A 17,964-nucleotide genomic window follows, 5' to 3' on the forward strand; every position below is an offset into this window, starting at 1 on the left:
TATACACACTACCGTAACCCCAATCAAATTTAAAATGTACGTAAAAGGATACATTTCTCAGACAAAACCGTAAAAATGAGCAGTAACATTTTTCCTGTAGGGGGCGCAGTGTGTTGGATTTCCAGAGACGAGGAGGGAAAAGACGCTAGAGACACGCACTTGACGTAAAGATGGCGGCTGCTAGAGCTGTGAAGAAATTATATGGCATTGGGCTTCATGCAATTCGTCAAAACACAGCATTAAAAGCAACAACGCTTCTCCAACAAAGGGGATTCCGCGTCAATGTAAGTCTTACGTTTATGGCAGCTGCATATACGCCACCAACGGACTTTTAACATTAGCAAAACTTGCCATTCAGGTTGTATGAAGTGTGTGTAGCCGTGGGAGACCGAAAACATTTCCTAGAATTGTATGAGACTAATATTAACAACATCTGTATAAAGACGTTTTATGCTAGTTTCAAACATAAAAGCTACTGAACTGTCTTAATAATGTAAATGCTAATGTATAAGTTAGGTGTTCCTCATCTGACCTACAAAAGAAATAGTGCTCAATGTCACATGGTCATGATTGTTTTAAATGCAATAACTAGTGATCAGATGTCTGAAGATTGTTGTAGGTAACAGTTAATGGATCCTTCAACCTTCACATGTCTGTGGATTTATACTCAGAGCTGATTGGCTAGTTGAAGGGGGCGTGTGGATGAAAAAAACAACACTAATCCTGACTGTTATGGGTCATTAAAAAATCTTTACATTTTATAACTTATTTGCATTATTAAATTGTTTCAAATTTAAAGTGGATCTTAATTATGAGCTAATGTCTTGTGCACATTTAAATTACAGGTGATAGTAAATTCTTCTCATGCGATTGTGTGACTTTATCAATATGCAAACCACATACACACAAATTTAAAGAGAATTAACTTTTTATGCAGTGTACATCCTTAGCTTAGGGAAATTCACTTTATTCCCTGCCAGTTTTTGGGGAAGTTTACTTTGACAAGGTATCCACAGAGTCTTAAAATGTTTTACATTTTCAAAATAAAATTTTAGTCCTTAAAAAGTTCTAAATTTGCTGAAATATTGAATTGTAGGTCTTAATTCATTACAAATAGGTTGTAATTTTCTAATATCCATGTAAAGCTTCCCAAATCAGGCCAACACCTGTATACAGTATACACTCACCAATAACACACCCCAATAAAACTTTTAACAAAACTCTATTTAACAATATGGTTCCTCATAATAACTTTTTTATGTTCTCCGGGGATTTGTAGACCATATGTGGCGGGGACACTGACCTTAAAAAGACTATTGTACATTTAGGTTAATAAAGTTTTTAAAGCTTGTCAAAGAAAAGTATGTATGGTTTGCTTGTTTTGACACATTTAAGTATTAAGTAATTAGATTTTTTTTTAATGAGGCAAGCACAAATCTTTACGGTTTAGTCCTGTACAAGTCTGAAATTTCATTCATAAGGGTCTTAAAAAAGTCTTAAAAAGTCTTAAATTTGACTTTGAGAAACCTGTAGAAACCTTGATAACCTACAAAGCTACCCATCAGGACAAGTAGCTAAGCTTCTGTATTGTTTTTTTTTTTTTTTTTTGTACAGTCAAGTTCTTATTATCCCTGTTTAATGGCAACTTTTTTGTTAATTTTACTTTTAATTTATTTTTTATTGAACATATAGTAAAGTACAACTTGGCATTATCAATACACCTTTACATTACAAAAAAGGAAACAGGTGCAAATAAAGAACAAATAATTTGTTACATAAAATGTCTATAAGTAAATTATTAAACATAACTAAATCTTAAAAAAATAAATAAAAAGGACTAGGGGTTTTCCTGTAATTTATACATTTCTATCAAAAATAGAAGATTAATTGCACTTTTTGTTTTCATTATCTTAAGAGATTTTTTATATGAAATAATCTCATTATAAAAAGCACAAAACATTGGTTTCACTTTTAAATATTTTGATTTAGGTATGTAAAATTGTCCAAGCATAAGGATGTTGTTAATTAGAAAGACTTTTTCCTTACTGTCCATTGCAAGTCCATAAATGTTGTCATTCACATAAAAGATCCTGAGGTGTGGAATCTTTGGGTAAAGCCAGTCAAACATCTGACCATAAGCCATCCACAAACATACAGTAAAAATAAAACAAATGATCTGCTGTTTTAAAATCATCACAAAACATACATTTATTAGACTCAAATCCAAATCTAATTCTTAAATATTCACTTGATGGATTATCCCACTTAAAATTTTAAAATTAACTTGAAGTGGAGAGTAAACTTTAGGTATTTAGTTCTAAGTATGTGAATGGTATCTTTAGATAATTTATGAGAAATTGAGTTTCTGTAAAATGCTAGTGGATATATAATGTTGTTAAATAGATTTCTAATCTTTTTTGTTTTTTACATTCACTTTCTTTAAAATCACAGCCTTCAATTAACACAGGAGGAACAGTTGGGGTTACAGGTAATTAGATTAATTAGACAGACAAAAGCCATAGAAATGGCTATAATAAATGATTCAAATTTTACTTGATTAGAAATTATATTATATTTACTACAAAAATGTTCATATGAAATAATACCTTTATTGCTATTAATTAATTGGGATACTACTACAGTCAAACTACACTTTCAGAAAAGTAGCTAGCTACAATACATCCTATACCACTTCCTAAAAGTAGCTAGTTAAATTAAGTCTACATTTTTCTCAAAGGCGTATTTTACATAAAATTTAAAACATTAGTTATAAGTAAATAATATTGTACTTTAAACAGTGCAATAAGATTATAATGTCAAAGATTAATGTTTGATTGCACATAGTTTCCAAATTTCTCAGACTGTCAAGAGTCAAAGTACAAAACTGCAACAAATGTAGCATTGCAACAGCAAAGTAATTAGGTAAAATAAAAAAATAAAAAATGAAGCACGGCTCCATTTGATAAGGAATTTAATTAAATAAATTAAATTCCTTATCAAATGGAGCCGTGCTTCATTTTATTTATTTTTTTTTTACTTTGGGTTAATTGCCAAGTGTAATTGTCGACTGCAATTCCAACTGTTACTGTTACTTGGAAAAAAAAGTAATTGACAAAAGACAGTAATACATTTATAAATAAATAAATGTAAAACTGTGATGTGTGAATTACCAATAATTGTTTTTTTTTCTATTGCACTTTTGTAGTATGCAAAAATCTAAATCCAATAAATCTCTTTGACATTTTTGGGGTTTCTCAGTAGCGGAAGTCATCATAGTTGGGAAAACTTAGAGCGCAGTTAGAATACCACAAATATATTTTTAATAATCTTATTTGCTGAAATAAAAAAATAAAAACTCCACAATGGTGTTATCAAGACTTTCAAAAAAAAATATATATATATACTTTTTTTTTTTATCTAAATCTTAAAAACTTTCAAGGTATTACGATGTTGATGATCGTTAAACACATAATAAAAGGGTTTTAAAAAGGGTCCATGTAGCTTTTGTCAAACTACTTGCTACAAGCTTCTTGCTGGAAAAAAAGAAGATAGGTACTGTCACGCTACTGAAAAATGTATGTGACTCCCCAAAGATACTTCCAAAAACTGATGCTAGATGAGAATGTCAACTGACATGAAATCAGCAAATTGACCCACATTTGGTCTTTGACTATTAAAAATATAAATTGTTTTACAATTTACTTCTGGAGCTTGTGGTGAACACCACGGATGGCCAACTCTGTTCCTGGAGAGCTACCTTCCTGCAAAATTCAGTCCCAACCCTGATCAAACACACCTGAACCAATTAATAGTACCTAAAGCAGCACTTGATAATTACAAACAGGTGTGTTTGGTCAGGGTTGCAACTGAAATGTGCAGGAAGGTAGCTCTCCAGGAGCATGGTTGGTGACTCCTGGTGTACAGTGTTCTTCATTACATTTTCTATAGTTCTATAGCAGGGGTGTCAAACTCAGTTCCTGGAGGGCCGAAGCCCTGCACAATTTAGTTCCAACCCTGCTCCAACACACTTACCTGTAGGTTTCAAACAAGCCTGAAGGACTCAATTAGTTTGATCAGGTGTGTTTAATTAGGGTTGGAACTAAACTGTGCAGAGCTGCGGCCCATTTGGAACTGAGTTTGACACCTGTATTCTATAGCATTACTATAGATAAATGCAAACAAATATATAATCATAAAATTATTCACATAAATAGAGTGTAATTAAATTCCTTTGATTTTATAACTTAAAAAAAAAAGTGTTGACACATTTTTATATTTGTTTTCATCAAAGCACATGTATCACCCTCAAACCAAAACAAAGAAAAACATAAGCAAACTTATCAGTAGTCTACGTATAAGTGGAAAACTGAACTTCCTGTTGAGGAATTGCTTGTTAAGAGCTTAGTTGTTTCTGATAAAAAAAAATTCAAGCAATTTTTGTCTGATTGTTTATTATGTACTGTAATCTCATTTGATGCAGGCTTTGATTTTTAGTTTGTTTGTTTTTTAAGGGAGTTCTTCGTCAGCAGTCGATTGATGATTCCGACGAGAAGCCGCAGTTTCCTGGTGCCTCGGCGGAGTTTATTGATCACCTGGAGTTTATTCAGCCCAATGTGATCTCAGGAATCCCTGTCTACAGAGTGATGGACAGACAGGGCCAGATCATCAATCCCTCCGAAGATCCTCAGGTGTGCAGTGTAGTATTTGATCCATAATGTGAAGGTCATAGGTGGAAACAAGTTACTAAATAATAAAAACACTGAATAGTGCTAAGAAACTAAACCACATATGTGCACGTAAAAAGAAAACATGCCAGGGATGATTTTCACATTACTTGTTTGTTTCAGCTCTCGAAAGAGACGGTTTTGAATTTCTATCAGAAGATGACGTTACTAAACACAATGGATCGTATTCTTTATGAGTCTCAGAGGCAGGTGAGAGATGCAGTTGATTTTATGCTTTTAAATAAAACGACTAAATATAGATTACGGAGTGATATCTAAATGTTAGTAGTGAAAACATTTGGTGTGTTTTTTTTCTACTCAAGGGCCGAATTTCATTCTACATGACCAATTACGGTGAGGAGGGCACACATATTGGAAGCGCTGCAGCTCTTGACCCTTCTGATCTGGTCTTTGGCCAATACCGGGAAGCTGGTAAGAGTTTTTGCAAGCTGGATATACTAAAGTGATATAATATGTATAATACTTAGGGCTTATTAGTATTTATTATTATTATTATTATTATTATTACTGTAGTTATTTTATATTATTTTATGATGACACTTTAAAATAATGGCCCATAGTTAGTTGTTCATTTTTTGTTCTTGTTAACAAATTTAACAGGCACAACTTTGAATTTATTAATGCATTAGCTGAACTATGTAAAAGCTGAACTATGCTTAAGTGGTGTACAAAATTGTTTATGTTTTGAAATCTATTAACAAACATTTACTACTGAACCTTTATTTTAAAGTAAATACCTGACTTCTAGGGGTTTATATATATATATATATATATATATATATATATATATATATATATAATATTTATATTATTTATATTATAATATTTATATTAATAAGAAGCTGGATTCAGCCTTGTCCTTCCTTATCGCAAACACAAAAGAAGTCTGGTGAGAAATCTCTGTAGACGGGTCAAAATTAATCTTGTTTTTTCTTTTGACGTAAGATTATTTTGCTTACCCCATTGGCAGATTATTTTGCTTGTTTTAAGGAAAAACTCACTTAATATTGGCATATTATTTCTCAAAACAAGACAATATGTTTTTCTTGTCTAGAAAATTCTTCTTAATTTAGGAATTTTTAGATATTAGGACTAGAAACAAGATAAAAAATTAAGTAAGAAAAGCATTTTTTGCAGTGTAGTTCCTAATACAAAAGGGTTTTTGTGTTTGATTTTCTTTTTTATGTATAAGATTGTGCCATCAAAGTGTTGTATAAACGCAATATCACACTCGTAGCAGTGTGCTATGGCTGTATATCAGCACTGGTGGGGCGCTATATATATATATATATATATATATATATATATATATATATATATATATATATATATATATATATATATATATATATATATATATATATATATATATATATAGTTGAAGTCAGAATTATTAGACCCCCTGTTTATTTTTTCCCCAAATTCTGTTTAACGGAGAGATTTTTTTCAACACATTGTTAAACATAATAATTTTAATAACTCATTTCTAACAACTGATTTATTTTTTATTTGCTAGTATTATAATAATAATAATTATTATTATTTTATCTTTGACAGTAAATAATATTTTACTAGATATTTTTCGAGACAATTTTATACAGCTTAACGTGACTTTTATAGGCTTAACTAGTTTAACTAGGTTAACTAGGCATGTTAGCGTATTTAGGCAAGTTATTGTATAATGATGGTTTGTTCTGTAGGCTATCAAAAAAAAATAAAAAATAGCTTAAACGGGCTAATAATTTTGTCCTTAAAATGGTGTTTAAAAAATGAATAACTGCTTTTATTCTAGCAGAAATAAAACAAATAAGAAGGAAAAAGAAGAAAAAATATTATCAGACATACTGTGAAAATTTCCTTCCTCTGTTAAACATCATTTGAGAAATATTTAAAAAAGAAAAAAAAATTCAAAGGGGGCTAATAATTCTGACTTCAACTCTATATACTGTATATATGTATATATGTCACTTAAAACGCATCTTAGGAGTTCAAAAGCCTTACAGCATAAAAAAGTCTATTATGAAATTGGTAATATCAAACATCCAAGCATGCCATTTCATGTAATATCAGCATGTGATTATAGATTTTTTGCAACAGCTCAACAAAGAACAAAATAATACCTAACAAAAAAAAAATATATATATTTTTATGCAATACTGTCTGTTTTTCTGTTTCTCTAAAGATGATCCCAAAGCTGAAGGCAAAACATTTTTGTTTATCAGAGCAGCACTGCAGTATTTGTGATTGAACATGTTTATGAACAACTCATTTGAATTATTCAATGATTCGTTTATAGAGTAGCCATTTGCTTTGTGGTCGTAGAATCATCCATTCTGAAGTAAAACGTTGAGTGTTTCTGTTAATTGCTAATCAAGACAGGGACATAAAATCATTTATTCACAGGCATAAAAATGACTGGCAAAGTCAGCCAAGGTACCAGGAAAAATGCTCTCAGCAAATGATTGTGTAATTATCCCCAAAATTAAAAACATTTTAAAACAAAATTAAATTATTAAACATAATAAAGAAAATATTTTTACAGGAAAACAAAAAAGTCACTCGATGAAGTTGATATAAATAAATAGAAAATCTTTATATTTTATTTAAAATAATATTTCTGTTATTGTTAGTTAATGCATTTACTGTCATGAACAACCAATGAGCAATACGTTTATTACAGTATTTTTGTTTGTTAACGTTAAGTAAATATAGCTGTTCATTGTTAGTTCATGTTAACTCAGGGTGCATTAACTAATGTTAACTAGCATGATTTTGGATGTTGATGATGCATTAGTAAATGTTGAACTACGAGTAATATATGCTGTGTTAGTAAATGCATTAACTAATGAAACCTTTTTGCAAAGTGTGATCAAGTTATTAAATGTGATATTTTTGTAGTCATTTTAGACTAGATATAATTGCCTTTTTCCTGAATTCTCTAGGTGTGTTGATGTACAGAGGTTTCCCTCTGGATCTGTTTATGGCACAGTGCTATGCCAACGCTGATGACCTTGGTAAGGGCAGACAAATGCCAGTTCATTACGGCTCCAAAGACCTCAATTTTGTCACCATCTCTTCACCACTTGCCACTCAGATCCCCCAAGGTGAGAAGTAAACATGTCTTTTAACTATGTCATTTTTTATACACTATAATTCACAGGAGTCAGGGCTCAGATTATTCTTATACCAACCAGTACTGAAATGTTTACAGTTTAAACTTTATTTTAATCGATTGAATGCTTCTTTATTGAAAAACTACATTATATATGAACTATTAAATGACAGTGCAGCATGTATTAGTAATGAGATCAGTCTCCGCTCTAACCCAGCATATGAATGATATGTTTTGCCAAAAACAGCAAAGCATTAAATAACAACTTGACAAATTAAGTGGTAACTTCTGATACTGTACAGCACAGGCTTTTTTTGTCTTTGTTGTGTCGACATTTGTGATTTGTTTTGCACAGCCAAAACTGCTAGATGCCGCTGTTGACTCTAGCACAAAATCAATATTAAAAAGAAATGTCTGTGCAAAATCCTGAAAGGACTGAAAATGGGTTTGATCACATTTTGCTTGCCTGATATTTGCTTGCTATTAATTGCGTCATGGAAGTTATATGAGAATTGAATTTGCACCATATAAAAATTATGTGTTTTACAAAAAAGCGTCAAACAATAAATGGAGCAGTAACTTGCTCTTTTGACTTTGTTGAGTTGACATCTGTGCTTGTTTTTGTGCAAGTTCACAGCCAAAACTGCTAGATGCCGTTGTTGAATGTAGGAACCAAGTATAGCAGACAACAATATTTGATTATCTCTGTGAAATGTCTGCACAAAATCATTTTAGGTCACAGCTATATAAAACAGCTATATAAAGCAATCTCCCTGCAAAATCCTAGAAAGACTAAAAAATTTACAAATGTACACAACAAAAAATTATTTGTTCACAGTTGGATTGCTTAACATTAGTTTATAGTGATATAGAAGTTACAGGAAAATGGAATTGCGCCATACACAAATGGTGCAAATTAGGTTCCTAAAAGTACAGTTCATGTAAATAACAACTTCTCTATATTTTGTGTGATAGCGGCTGGAGCAGCGTACGCAGTGAAGAGGGAGAACGCAAACCGTGTGGTGATCTGTTACTTTGGAGAAGGAGCTGCCAGTGAAGGAGATGCTCATGCTGGATTTAACTTCTCTGCAACACTTGAGTGTCCTCTCATATTCTTCTGCCGCAACAACGGTTATGCCATCTCTACACCCACCAATGAACAGTACAGAGGAGATGGTATTGGTGAGTGAATCCGCACAGCAGAGTATGAAAATAAGTAGTAATAAGAAAATAAGAGTAATGAAAACCTTTTTAGTTTCAGTATTCTTATTCTTTTAAACGTTATTTTTTTCCCCACAGCTGCTCGAGGTCCAGGATATGGCCTGATGTCGATCCGTGTAGATGGCAATGATGTATTTGCAGTGTATAATGCCACGAAAGAGGCCCGCCGCAGAGCTGTGGCTGAAAACCAGCCCTTCCTCATTGAAGCGATGACCTACAGGTACAGTAGATCAAACCAGCTTCCACAGCATTTCATTACCTATAAACAGCCTCTGTTGCTCAGTATAGACCTGCAGGAGACCACAGGGGTGCCATTTGAGGAAGGGCCTATTTTTTATTGTGTGTAGGGTGGCAAACTCAGCAGAAATCACCAGGAGATGTGCTGTAAACTTATTTATCAACACAATATTTTGCAGCGTAAGCTTTCGCTAAGCATTATAAAGTTTGTGGGAGTGAGCTACTTGCCTTATTCATAGAAAAAAAGTGTGTGTCTTTGGTTTGATACATGTTTCTCACACAGACATACAAATGGCATTTTTGATGTAGTGAATCCATACAATTTAAGCTGATTATACTCTTCCCTTTAGGGTTTGGATTCAATTTATGTGCTTATTGCCATTTATATGCAAATGTGATCTTCCTCCTTATGTAGATTTGGTTCCCTGGCTGAATGGCTCAATACAGTAACACCCCCTCCCCCACCCCCTCAAAAAATCTTTGGGCGGTTGGGGGTAGGGGGGTTGACAGAGTGCGTGCAACGTGTCCGTAGAGCGAGGAGGGATCAGAACGTGAGAAGGGTGCGCGACTTATTTGAGGACCAGGAGGGAGACACGCAATTTCTGGGATATTATCACTTGTTTGCATAGAGACTCCCGGAACTTCCGGGAGACTTGGGATGTCTGAATATCACGTTTAACAACTACAAGGAGATGCGATCTAGCGGTACATCCTTGATAAACTGTATGATGTGCACTGCTCTCTGCAGCGCATGACCGTGTGTGGCTGTGTCTGTGTATGTGTGTGTGGTCAAATGATGTGCGTTTTTAGCGGACGGAGGGCTGTTCAGAAATGCTAGGTAAAACACGATGTGGATGTGGATAATTTTCGTTCCAAAATACCATTATAATACCAAGGCGTTTTAGGGTATAAACGGGGCCGAAGTGTGTATTTTTCGAGAGCGGGTTTGTAACTGGGGCGGGGCAGAGGATTTGCGATGCCGGTTTAGCATCGTGTTGTCTATTGGCCAATTTATAGTAATTAAAAAAAAGTTTTTCTTATAATTTTTGTCTTGTTTCTAGTCCAAATATCTACATTTCAAAGCAAAAACAAGATTATTTTACTCCACTGGCAGATAATTTTGCTTGTTTTAAGTAAAAACTCATACTTTTGCCTTATTTTTTTTTTTTTACAAAAACAAAACAATACTGTAACTTGTTCTTATAATTTTTAAATGTTTGTGCTAATTAATAAAAATTAATAAATTAATAAAAAAATTAATAAAAAGCCATTTTGCATTATAATTAAATAGCAATTTCTGTACCAGAATACTGTTAGACTCCCTAGAAAACTAAAATAAAATATCGCAAGATCAGATTTTTTTTTTATATCGGGCAGCCCTAATTTAGAGCACCTCACACTTCAACTTCTACATGCAGCCATGCTCATCAATGTCCGTTTCAAAGCAGTGGACCAATCAGTAGATCTCAGAGTTTGTTTGATCTCATCTTTAGTTTGCAGTGGCAAGTTGTTTTATCTGACATTAAGATGGTGGAGGTGGTTTTATTTATTTTTTTATAAAATTTCTGAATGCTGCATCTTAAGTTTGTAGATGCAAAGATGTCATTTATCATTTAACACCTTTATTTTGTGATTTTTGTGTATATTCGTCAAAGAAGTATTCACACAAAACTGTATTTACTGCAAGCCAGCTTAACCTGACTGCATATACCTGCCATATTACATGTCCATGAGTGTTTTAATCAAATTGATTACAGTCCTCATCCTTCAAAACATTACTAAGGAGATGCTGGTTTTCTTAATCTAGCTGAAAAATGTAGTTTGCGAATGATCTGGCCATCAAGCAGTTGGAAGTTTAGACGCTCTGTTCAGTCTGTGATTTTTCTGAGGGCTTTCATTCTTCAGAAATAATGATAGGGTATGACAGCCTGTACTTGCAGTTAATAATAATGTTTTATCCTTCCTTTTTTAAAAGAAAATGGACTTTTCACATTTTGTAAGTGTTCAGAAGCAAAAATTGTCATAGTCGATTGTGGACTTTAAAAAAAAAATAATAACATGTATATGTATATTATGTAAATTAGTAGTAGTGTAATGGATCACAAATCACATGGTTCAGCTCACATTATGGTGTTTTAGTCACAGATCGGACCATTTTTCAGGTCAGCTATAAAGGGAAGGAGACAAATGTAATTTGCTTTTCATTACAAAGCCAGTACTGCAAGACACTTTTGGGTTTTAATAAACAAAACTTAGAACCTATAATTTTATTAAAGATAAAATGAAGACATTATCAGCTGAATAAATAAACTGTAAAATATTCAGTATTGTGAAAAATTCACTACTGTTGCTGATAACGCTAAATGTATAAACCTGACACTATAATTTGTACAATTCATATTTATTTGTAATCCTATTTTCAATAAATGATTCTGTTATTCACTTATAAAATGTGTTACATTGATAGATGTATAATTTTAAATAAAAAATTATTCAGTGCCATATTTTGATGGCTGGTTGTTGCCTCCTTTTGGTTAAATAATATAGTTGCTGCCTACAACTTTCATTTCATGAGCATATGACAGTGATTTTAATCTTGAGCATAAACATTGATGGTTTTATTTAATTTATAAATCATTATCCCAGTACTTCTGTGTTATTTGACTATTTGTAACTTCATAACTAACTCAAACGACTAAAGACTCAATCTCTTTCAGATTTGAATGCAGCGATTCGAAGGATTACTAAACACATTTAAAGAGCCCCTATTATACATGAAATAAGCTCATATCTTGGTTGTAAGGGTCTCCAACAACAGTCTAATATGCATGCAAGGTCAAAAAACACTTTTATTGTCTTATAATATGCATTTATATTTACCTGATTATCCCAGTGACTCCCATATGAATCGTTCAGTGATTCATTTGTTTCCAAACGGACTCTTTTATAAATGAATCAATAGTTTTAAACATTGTCCACTTTCAGATTTAAGCCTTAGCTGGATATTTCACTTCACTTAGAGCTGTGCTACACACTACATTGGAGGTCATTCTCAAAAACCCATAATAGGGGCTCTTTAAATCACCATCATTTATAATTTATGTTGCGTTGGTGTTAAAATCCTAATCTTTTAATGATTAATCGTGCATCTTACTGAATGCATTAATGCAGGCTAAACAAGTAGTGACAGAAAACACCTTTAACCTAAGAAACCCACCACATTCCAAATAACCCACCACAACTTCTTTCTATCATCATTATATTTTACATGAAAGCCTAAATGCTTTCATACATGAGATTTGAATAACACAATCTCTCTGCGATCATTGCAAATTTAGGATTAATCTACAAGTAAAAAAATTTTTTTTAATCTGTGTCTCACGTGTGTTCCGAACCGTGGGTTGTCATTCGTTCGAAAAGCAGATCACCCGTGATCTGTTATACCCCTATATATATATGTATATGTATGTATGAATGTGATAGTGATCATCATATTAATTGCAATTAAATATGTTTCCCCAAATATCTTTTGCTCATAATAAAAATAATAGCCCTTACCCGTAATCTAGTGTTTAGGATTCAGCTCTCTCATGTCACAAACTTCCTTTAGAGGGCAGTTGTGAGCTAATGGTCAGTGAGTTGGATTTGTAACCTAAAGGTTGTTGCTTCAATTCTTGGTCCCGGCAAGAATTAAAGACAAGGGCAAACTAATGAACTGCCTTTCATCTCCACCTTCGATACACTGCTCACTCTCTGTGCTTTTGTCTTTTTAACTCACTTAAAATGTGTGTGCACTTGGATGGGTTAAAAGCAGAGGACCAATTTTAAGTATGGGTAAAACGATATCTTCACTTCACTCACAATTCACTGAGCATTGGTAGAATTTTAGTCCATGTTAAGAGTAAATGCATAATTATAGTCAAATAAAACTATTTGTAGACAACAGACTGATCTGAATAGTTCAAGCATGTCTTTACCTTACAACAATGGATTTGGATTTGGATAATAGATTCTACACATGAGATTTTCTATTAGCAAAGTGATTTATGTACATATTATTTTACATGTAAGGCAAGGCAAGGCAAGTTTATTTATATAGCACATTTCATACACAGTGGCAATTCAAAGTGCTTTACATAAACAAGAATAAAAGAAACAAGTAAAATAAAAATAAAAACAAATAATAAAAATGCGTCAAAACAAAACATAAAAACAGGTAAAATGTGATATAAAAGAATGAAGAAGAAGAGAAAAACATGATAGTGCAATCTGTCGGATGCAGCACAGAAAAGGCACAGCTAAACAGATGTGTTTTCAGTCTTGATTTGAATGTGCCTAATGTTGGAGCACATCTGATCATTTCTGGAAGCTGATTCCAGCAGCGAGGGGCATAGTGGCTGAAAGCTGATTCACCCTGCTTTGACTGAACTCTTGGAACTTCTAGTTTATATGATCCTAAAGATCTGAGTGATCTGTTAGATTTGTATTCAGTGAGCATATCTGTGATGTATTTAGGTCCTAGGCCATTTAGTGATTTATAGACCAGTAATAATACTTTAACTTACTTTAACTTACTGTACTTTAATGTACACACATATGCATACTCATTTTTTTATTTATTATCTATCTTATAAGTATGTATATTTTTTTCTCTCCCAAGATATAGTAAAAGAATTTTATAATAAAATAAGCGAATCCTTTTGCCTCTTCCTTATCCAGGATCGGTCATCACAGCACCAGTGACGACAGCTCTGCCTACCGTTCAGTGGACGAGGTGAACTACTGGGACAAGCAGGACCACCCCATCTCTCGCCTGCGCCACTACATGACAGCCCGCGATTGGTGGGGAGAGGATGAGGAGCGCGCCTGGAGGAAGCAGTCACGAAAACTCGTCATGGAGGCCTTCGAAAGAGCCGAGAGACGCCTGAAACCCAACCCTGACCTGATGTTCACCGACGTCTACGATGAGATGGTGCCTCACATCGCCAAGCAGAAAGATTCCATGTGGAGACACGTCCAGCAATATAAAGAGCATTACCCACTTGACCACTATGAGAAATAATCCATGAGCCATGGACACAACTGGGAAAGGTCTTGCACATGTCAGATTGTCTGAATTCTTCCTTTTGTTTCCATTTTACACTTTTGTTGGTTGCATTAGAAAGCACAAAAATAATGGTAATGTTGTTCTCCATATTTGCCACTAGAGGCCTCTGTGCTGTCATTTTGTGCCTTGGAAAATGGTGGAAGTGGAGCAGTGCTGGAAATATGTTGAAGATCTTCTACACAGGCCTGATGTAGCAAATAATCCTGTCATCAATACAGTATCCATTTATCAACATGGTGTTATTAATAAATTGACCATCGTTTATTCATTTTAAGGGATAGTTCACCAAAAAATAAAATTTCCTGATAATTTACCCACACTCAAGCGGTTCTGTTAAACACAAAACAAGATATTCTGAATAATGTTGCAAAAAAGCAGACATTGACATCCATAGTGGGAACAAAAAAAAAATACTATTGAAGTCAATGGCCTTTTCCAGCATTCTTTAGTGTGTCATGTTTAAGTTCACTATAAAAAAGCAGGTTTGCAATAAGTGGATGATGAGTAAATGACGACAGAATAATCATGTATGGGTTAACAATCACTTTAATGAGTATTTTTTGTTCGAATCCGTTCTAATCTCTAAATGATGAGCATAAATTGTCATTTCTCCTCAGACAACACTCATTTTCGGTGAAGGTGATGTGACTGACACATTTGAAATGTTCATTTCTGTATTGTTACCCTCAGACTTTCCACTCCAGACTAAGCTGTTAAGAAGTATATATGCAATGTTACTGTAGTAATAAATGGTTTGTCTCATGTTATTTTTTCCCCTCTCACAGATGATGTTAATAATAACTTTATTTAGCTGTGGTTAATAATAAATTGGACAGTTTTTCTGTGTGAAACTCACTCAACTGTTATGTGACATTATGATTGTTGTGTTTGAGATTTATTCCGTTAGCTTTAGGGGGTTGTAAATTGTATTTTAAACAATAAACATGCTCATGAAATGTAATCGCTCATATAGTGAAGTGCTTACTATATGTACTTTTGGAATTGTAGTCTATGCCCTGTTTTATGGAAACGATCATGAGTTTAAAACATGTAAATGAATAGTCTTGTGGACACTTTTATTATAGCAGGTAAATAAGTACACTTATTTGTCTTATAAAACATATTTTAAAGGTGTTGTTGACTTTTCAACAGATCTCAGTAACAACCAAAGTAATCAATACATACAAAAAAACAAAACTAATACAATTTAATGACAGGAACAAAAAACAGTTGAACACCCGAAAAAAGTGGTGTGTAAAAAAGCATGGAAAGTCCAGACAGCAGCTGAAATCACTCAATATTTAGAAAGCAACCCTGCCTTTTGTCAGTGTAAATTAATATTAGCTACTTTAGTCCAACATCTGCACTACCTGACTAAAGTCTACAGTCAATCACAGTTGCAAGAGCAACAAATAATAACTTGACTTCTAGTTGATCATTTGGAAACCTTACAGATTTTTCTGATGAATCATCTGTTTAACTGCATCACAATCGTCACAAATACTGCTGAAGACCTGAAACCCGCATGGACCCAGGCTTCTTGACAGAATCTGACAGAAATCAGGTTTGGGGAAAAATCATAGTTTGGGGGTTACATTCAGTATGGGGGCATGCAAGAGATCTGCAGAGTGGATGGCAACATCAACAGCCTGAGGTATCAAGACATTTGTGTTGCTCATTACATTACAAACCACAGGAGAGGGCAAATTCTATAGCAGGATAGCGCTCATTCTCATACTTCAGCCTCCACATCAACGTTCCTAAAAACAAAGAAGGTCTATGTGCTCCAGAAATGGACAGCCCAATCACTTGACATGAACATTATTAAGCATGTATGGGCTAAGATGAAGTAGGAGGCATTGAAAATAAATTCGAAGCATCTTGAACTTGAATGGCTTTATTTGTCATTTCAGATGACTGAATTGGGTAGGCTAAATTGTCCGTAGTGTATGAGTGTATGAGGGTGACAGGCCGGGCGGAATGTGTAAAAAAAGTCGTTATCATATGGACAAGTCTAAATGGAGGACTTGTTCTAAAAGAGCCGACCCCGCAACCATACGGGACTAAGGCCAAAGAAGAAGAAGAAGAACTTAGTTAACAAATAGTTAACTTATGTTTGCGTGCTCGATGTGTCACATATTTGTCCTTCTTCCTCTTCTTCTACTTCTTCACAGAGATAATCTTTTGCAGACCTCATCTGTATTGGTTATGTGTGACCCTGGATCAGTCATTCATTCATTTTCTTTTTCGGCTTAGTCCCTTTAATTATCAAAGGTCGCCACAGTGGAATGAATTGCCAACTTATCCACCATATGTTTTACGCATACCTGTCAACTCTCTTGTTTTCCATGGGATTCTTCCGTATTTTACAGTTCTATCCCGCTATCATCCTGTAAAGGGATTTTCCCGTATTTCACCTGTATTTTCAGTCTTCTTTGAAGGGTGGCAATAAACATTCGAGTCGATCCTCGCTATACGCAACCCATACCGCCGAACCACAAGGGGCCACTCTTTGCTTTTAAATGTAAGTCTGTTCTGTGCTTTCGCTTTATTTAGGTTGGTTTCACACATGCCTTATTTAATTCGATTGAATTGCACTAGAGTTCGTTTCCCCTTCTGGTACGGTTCATTTGGGCAGGTGAGAATGCAGCAATCGTACTCGAGTGCGCACCAAAAGCGGACCAAATAAGCGTACCGACACCTGCTTGAAGAGGTGGTCTCGGTACGCTTTCAAACGAATCCTAGAGCGGTTCGTTTGTGGTGAGAATATGATTCATACTAAAACAGGTCCAACCGCAAAAAGTATTGTGCGTTTTGGACTAGTTCAGGTGCCGTAGGCCGATGTGCTGTGCATTATAGGATATGGAGGAAAAATATTTGTTGACAGCGTTTTACCAACAGAGAGAGAGAGGGGGGGAAACATTACCTGATGGATCGTTGGAAATATTTCCGCAAGATGACCATGTCACAGTTTAGCTAAATTAATTCACGTCTCCTCCTGAAGTGACGAGACATGCATTAAACACTGTTTTCCAGCCGCGGCCGCACTTCATTTTCGTAATGTACAGTATAGTTTAGCTAAAGTAGGGATACAATCAGCCGGCGCAGTCATCCCTCCAGAGTAAAAGGTTTTGTTTACCTGCGGTAGTTCACTGGCATTTTCCCGCACGTGTACGCTGACCAATCAATAAGCAGTTTAGGAAAGATGTTCAACAACATCTAGCCAATGAGAGATGTGGATTTTGTCAGATGACTGCATTTTGGTTCGTTTCCACTGGTTCGGACGAAAGCCAGCAGTGTGGTGTGAAAACAACCCAAAGACGGCAGAAGATGCAACAATGTATCATTTATTACCCTTGGTCCAGACCAAATGAAGCGAACTACAGATGTGAAAGCACCCTAAGTCATGAAAACACTTTGAAATACATGTAAACACAGCAGGATTTCCTTTCCTTTTCACCCCTCCAAAGCAATCCTCAAAACAGTCATATAGCAGTGCGTGGCTGTGGGTGGGGATTGGGGGGTTGAGTGAGCAACGTATC

The 17,964-nt window shown here is 34.4% G+C and overlaps 2 protein-coding genes across 3 annotated transcripts in view; both read left to right on the forward strand.

Annotated features, from left to right (window-relative positions):
• Window positions 1-17,964, forward strand: part of clasrp (CLK4-associating serine/arginine rich protein) — a 777,720-nt gene that overhangs the window by 214,584 nt on the left and 545,172 nt on the right. The gene's annotated exons all lie outside the window — the stretch shown is intronic.
• On the forward strand, window positions 156-15,383 carry bckdha (branched chain keto acid dehydrogenase E1 subunit alpha). 2 transcript variants are annotated; one of them, XM_087292038.1, is made up of 9 exons: window positions 156-284; window positions 4,512-4,688; window positions 4,848-4,934; window positions 5,048-5,156; window positions 7,688-7,849; window positions 8,833-9,039; window positions 9,157-9,298; window positions 14,035-14,406; window positions 14,523-15,383. In XM_087292038.1, the coding sequence occupies exons 1-8, from the start codon at window positions 171-173 to the stop codon at window positions 14,375-14,377; spliced, it is 1,341 nt and encodes a 446-aa protein (XP_087148164.1). In that variant the 5' UTR covers window positions 156-170; the 3' UTR covers window positions 14,378-14,406; window positions 14,523-15,383.

Source organism: Danio rerio, chromosome 18 (assembly GCF_052040795.2).
Source record: "Danio rerio strain M-AB ecotype USA chromosome 18, GRCz13ab, whole genome shotgun sequence".
Taxonomy (NCBI): domain Eukaryota; kingdom Metazoa; phylum Chordata; class Actinopteri; order Cypriniformes; family Danionidae; genus Danio; species Danio rerio.

Excerpts from the sequence above, each read along its gene's own strand:
- bckdha (XM_087292038.1), top strand. The coding sequence starts at position 171 with ATGGCGGCTGCTAGAGCTGTGAAGAAATTATATGGCATTGGGCTTCAT. Across the intron at positions 9,040-9,156 it reads GTACAGAGGAGATGGTATTG|CTGCTCGAGGTCCAGGATAT; the intron begins GTGAGTGAATCC and ends TTTTCCCCACAG. Across the intron at positions 9,299-14,034 it reads ATTGAAGCGATGACCTACAG|GATCGGTCATCACAGCACCA; the intron begins GTACAGTAGATC and ends TTCCTTATCCAG.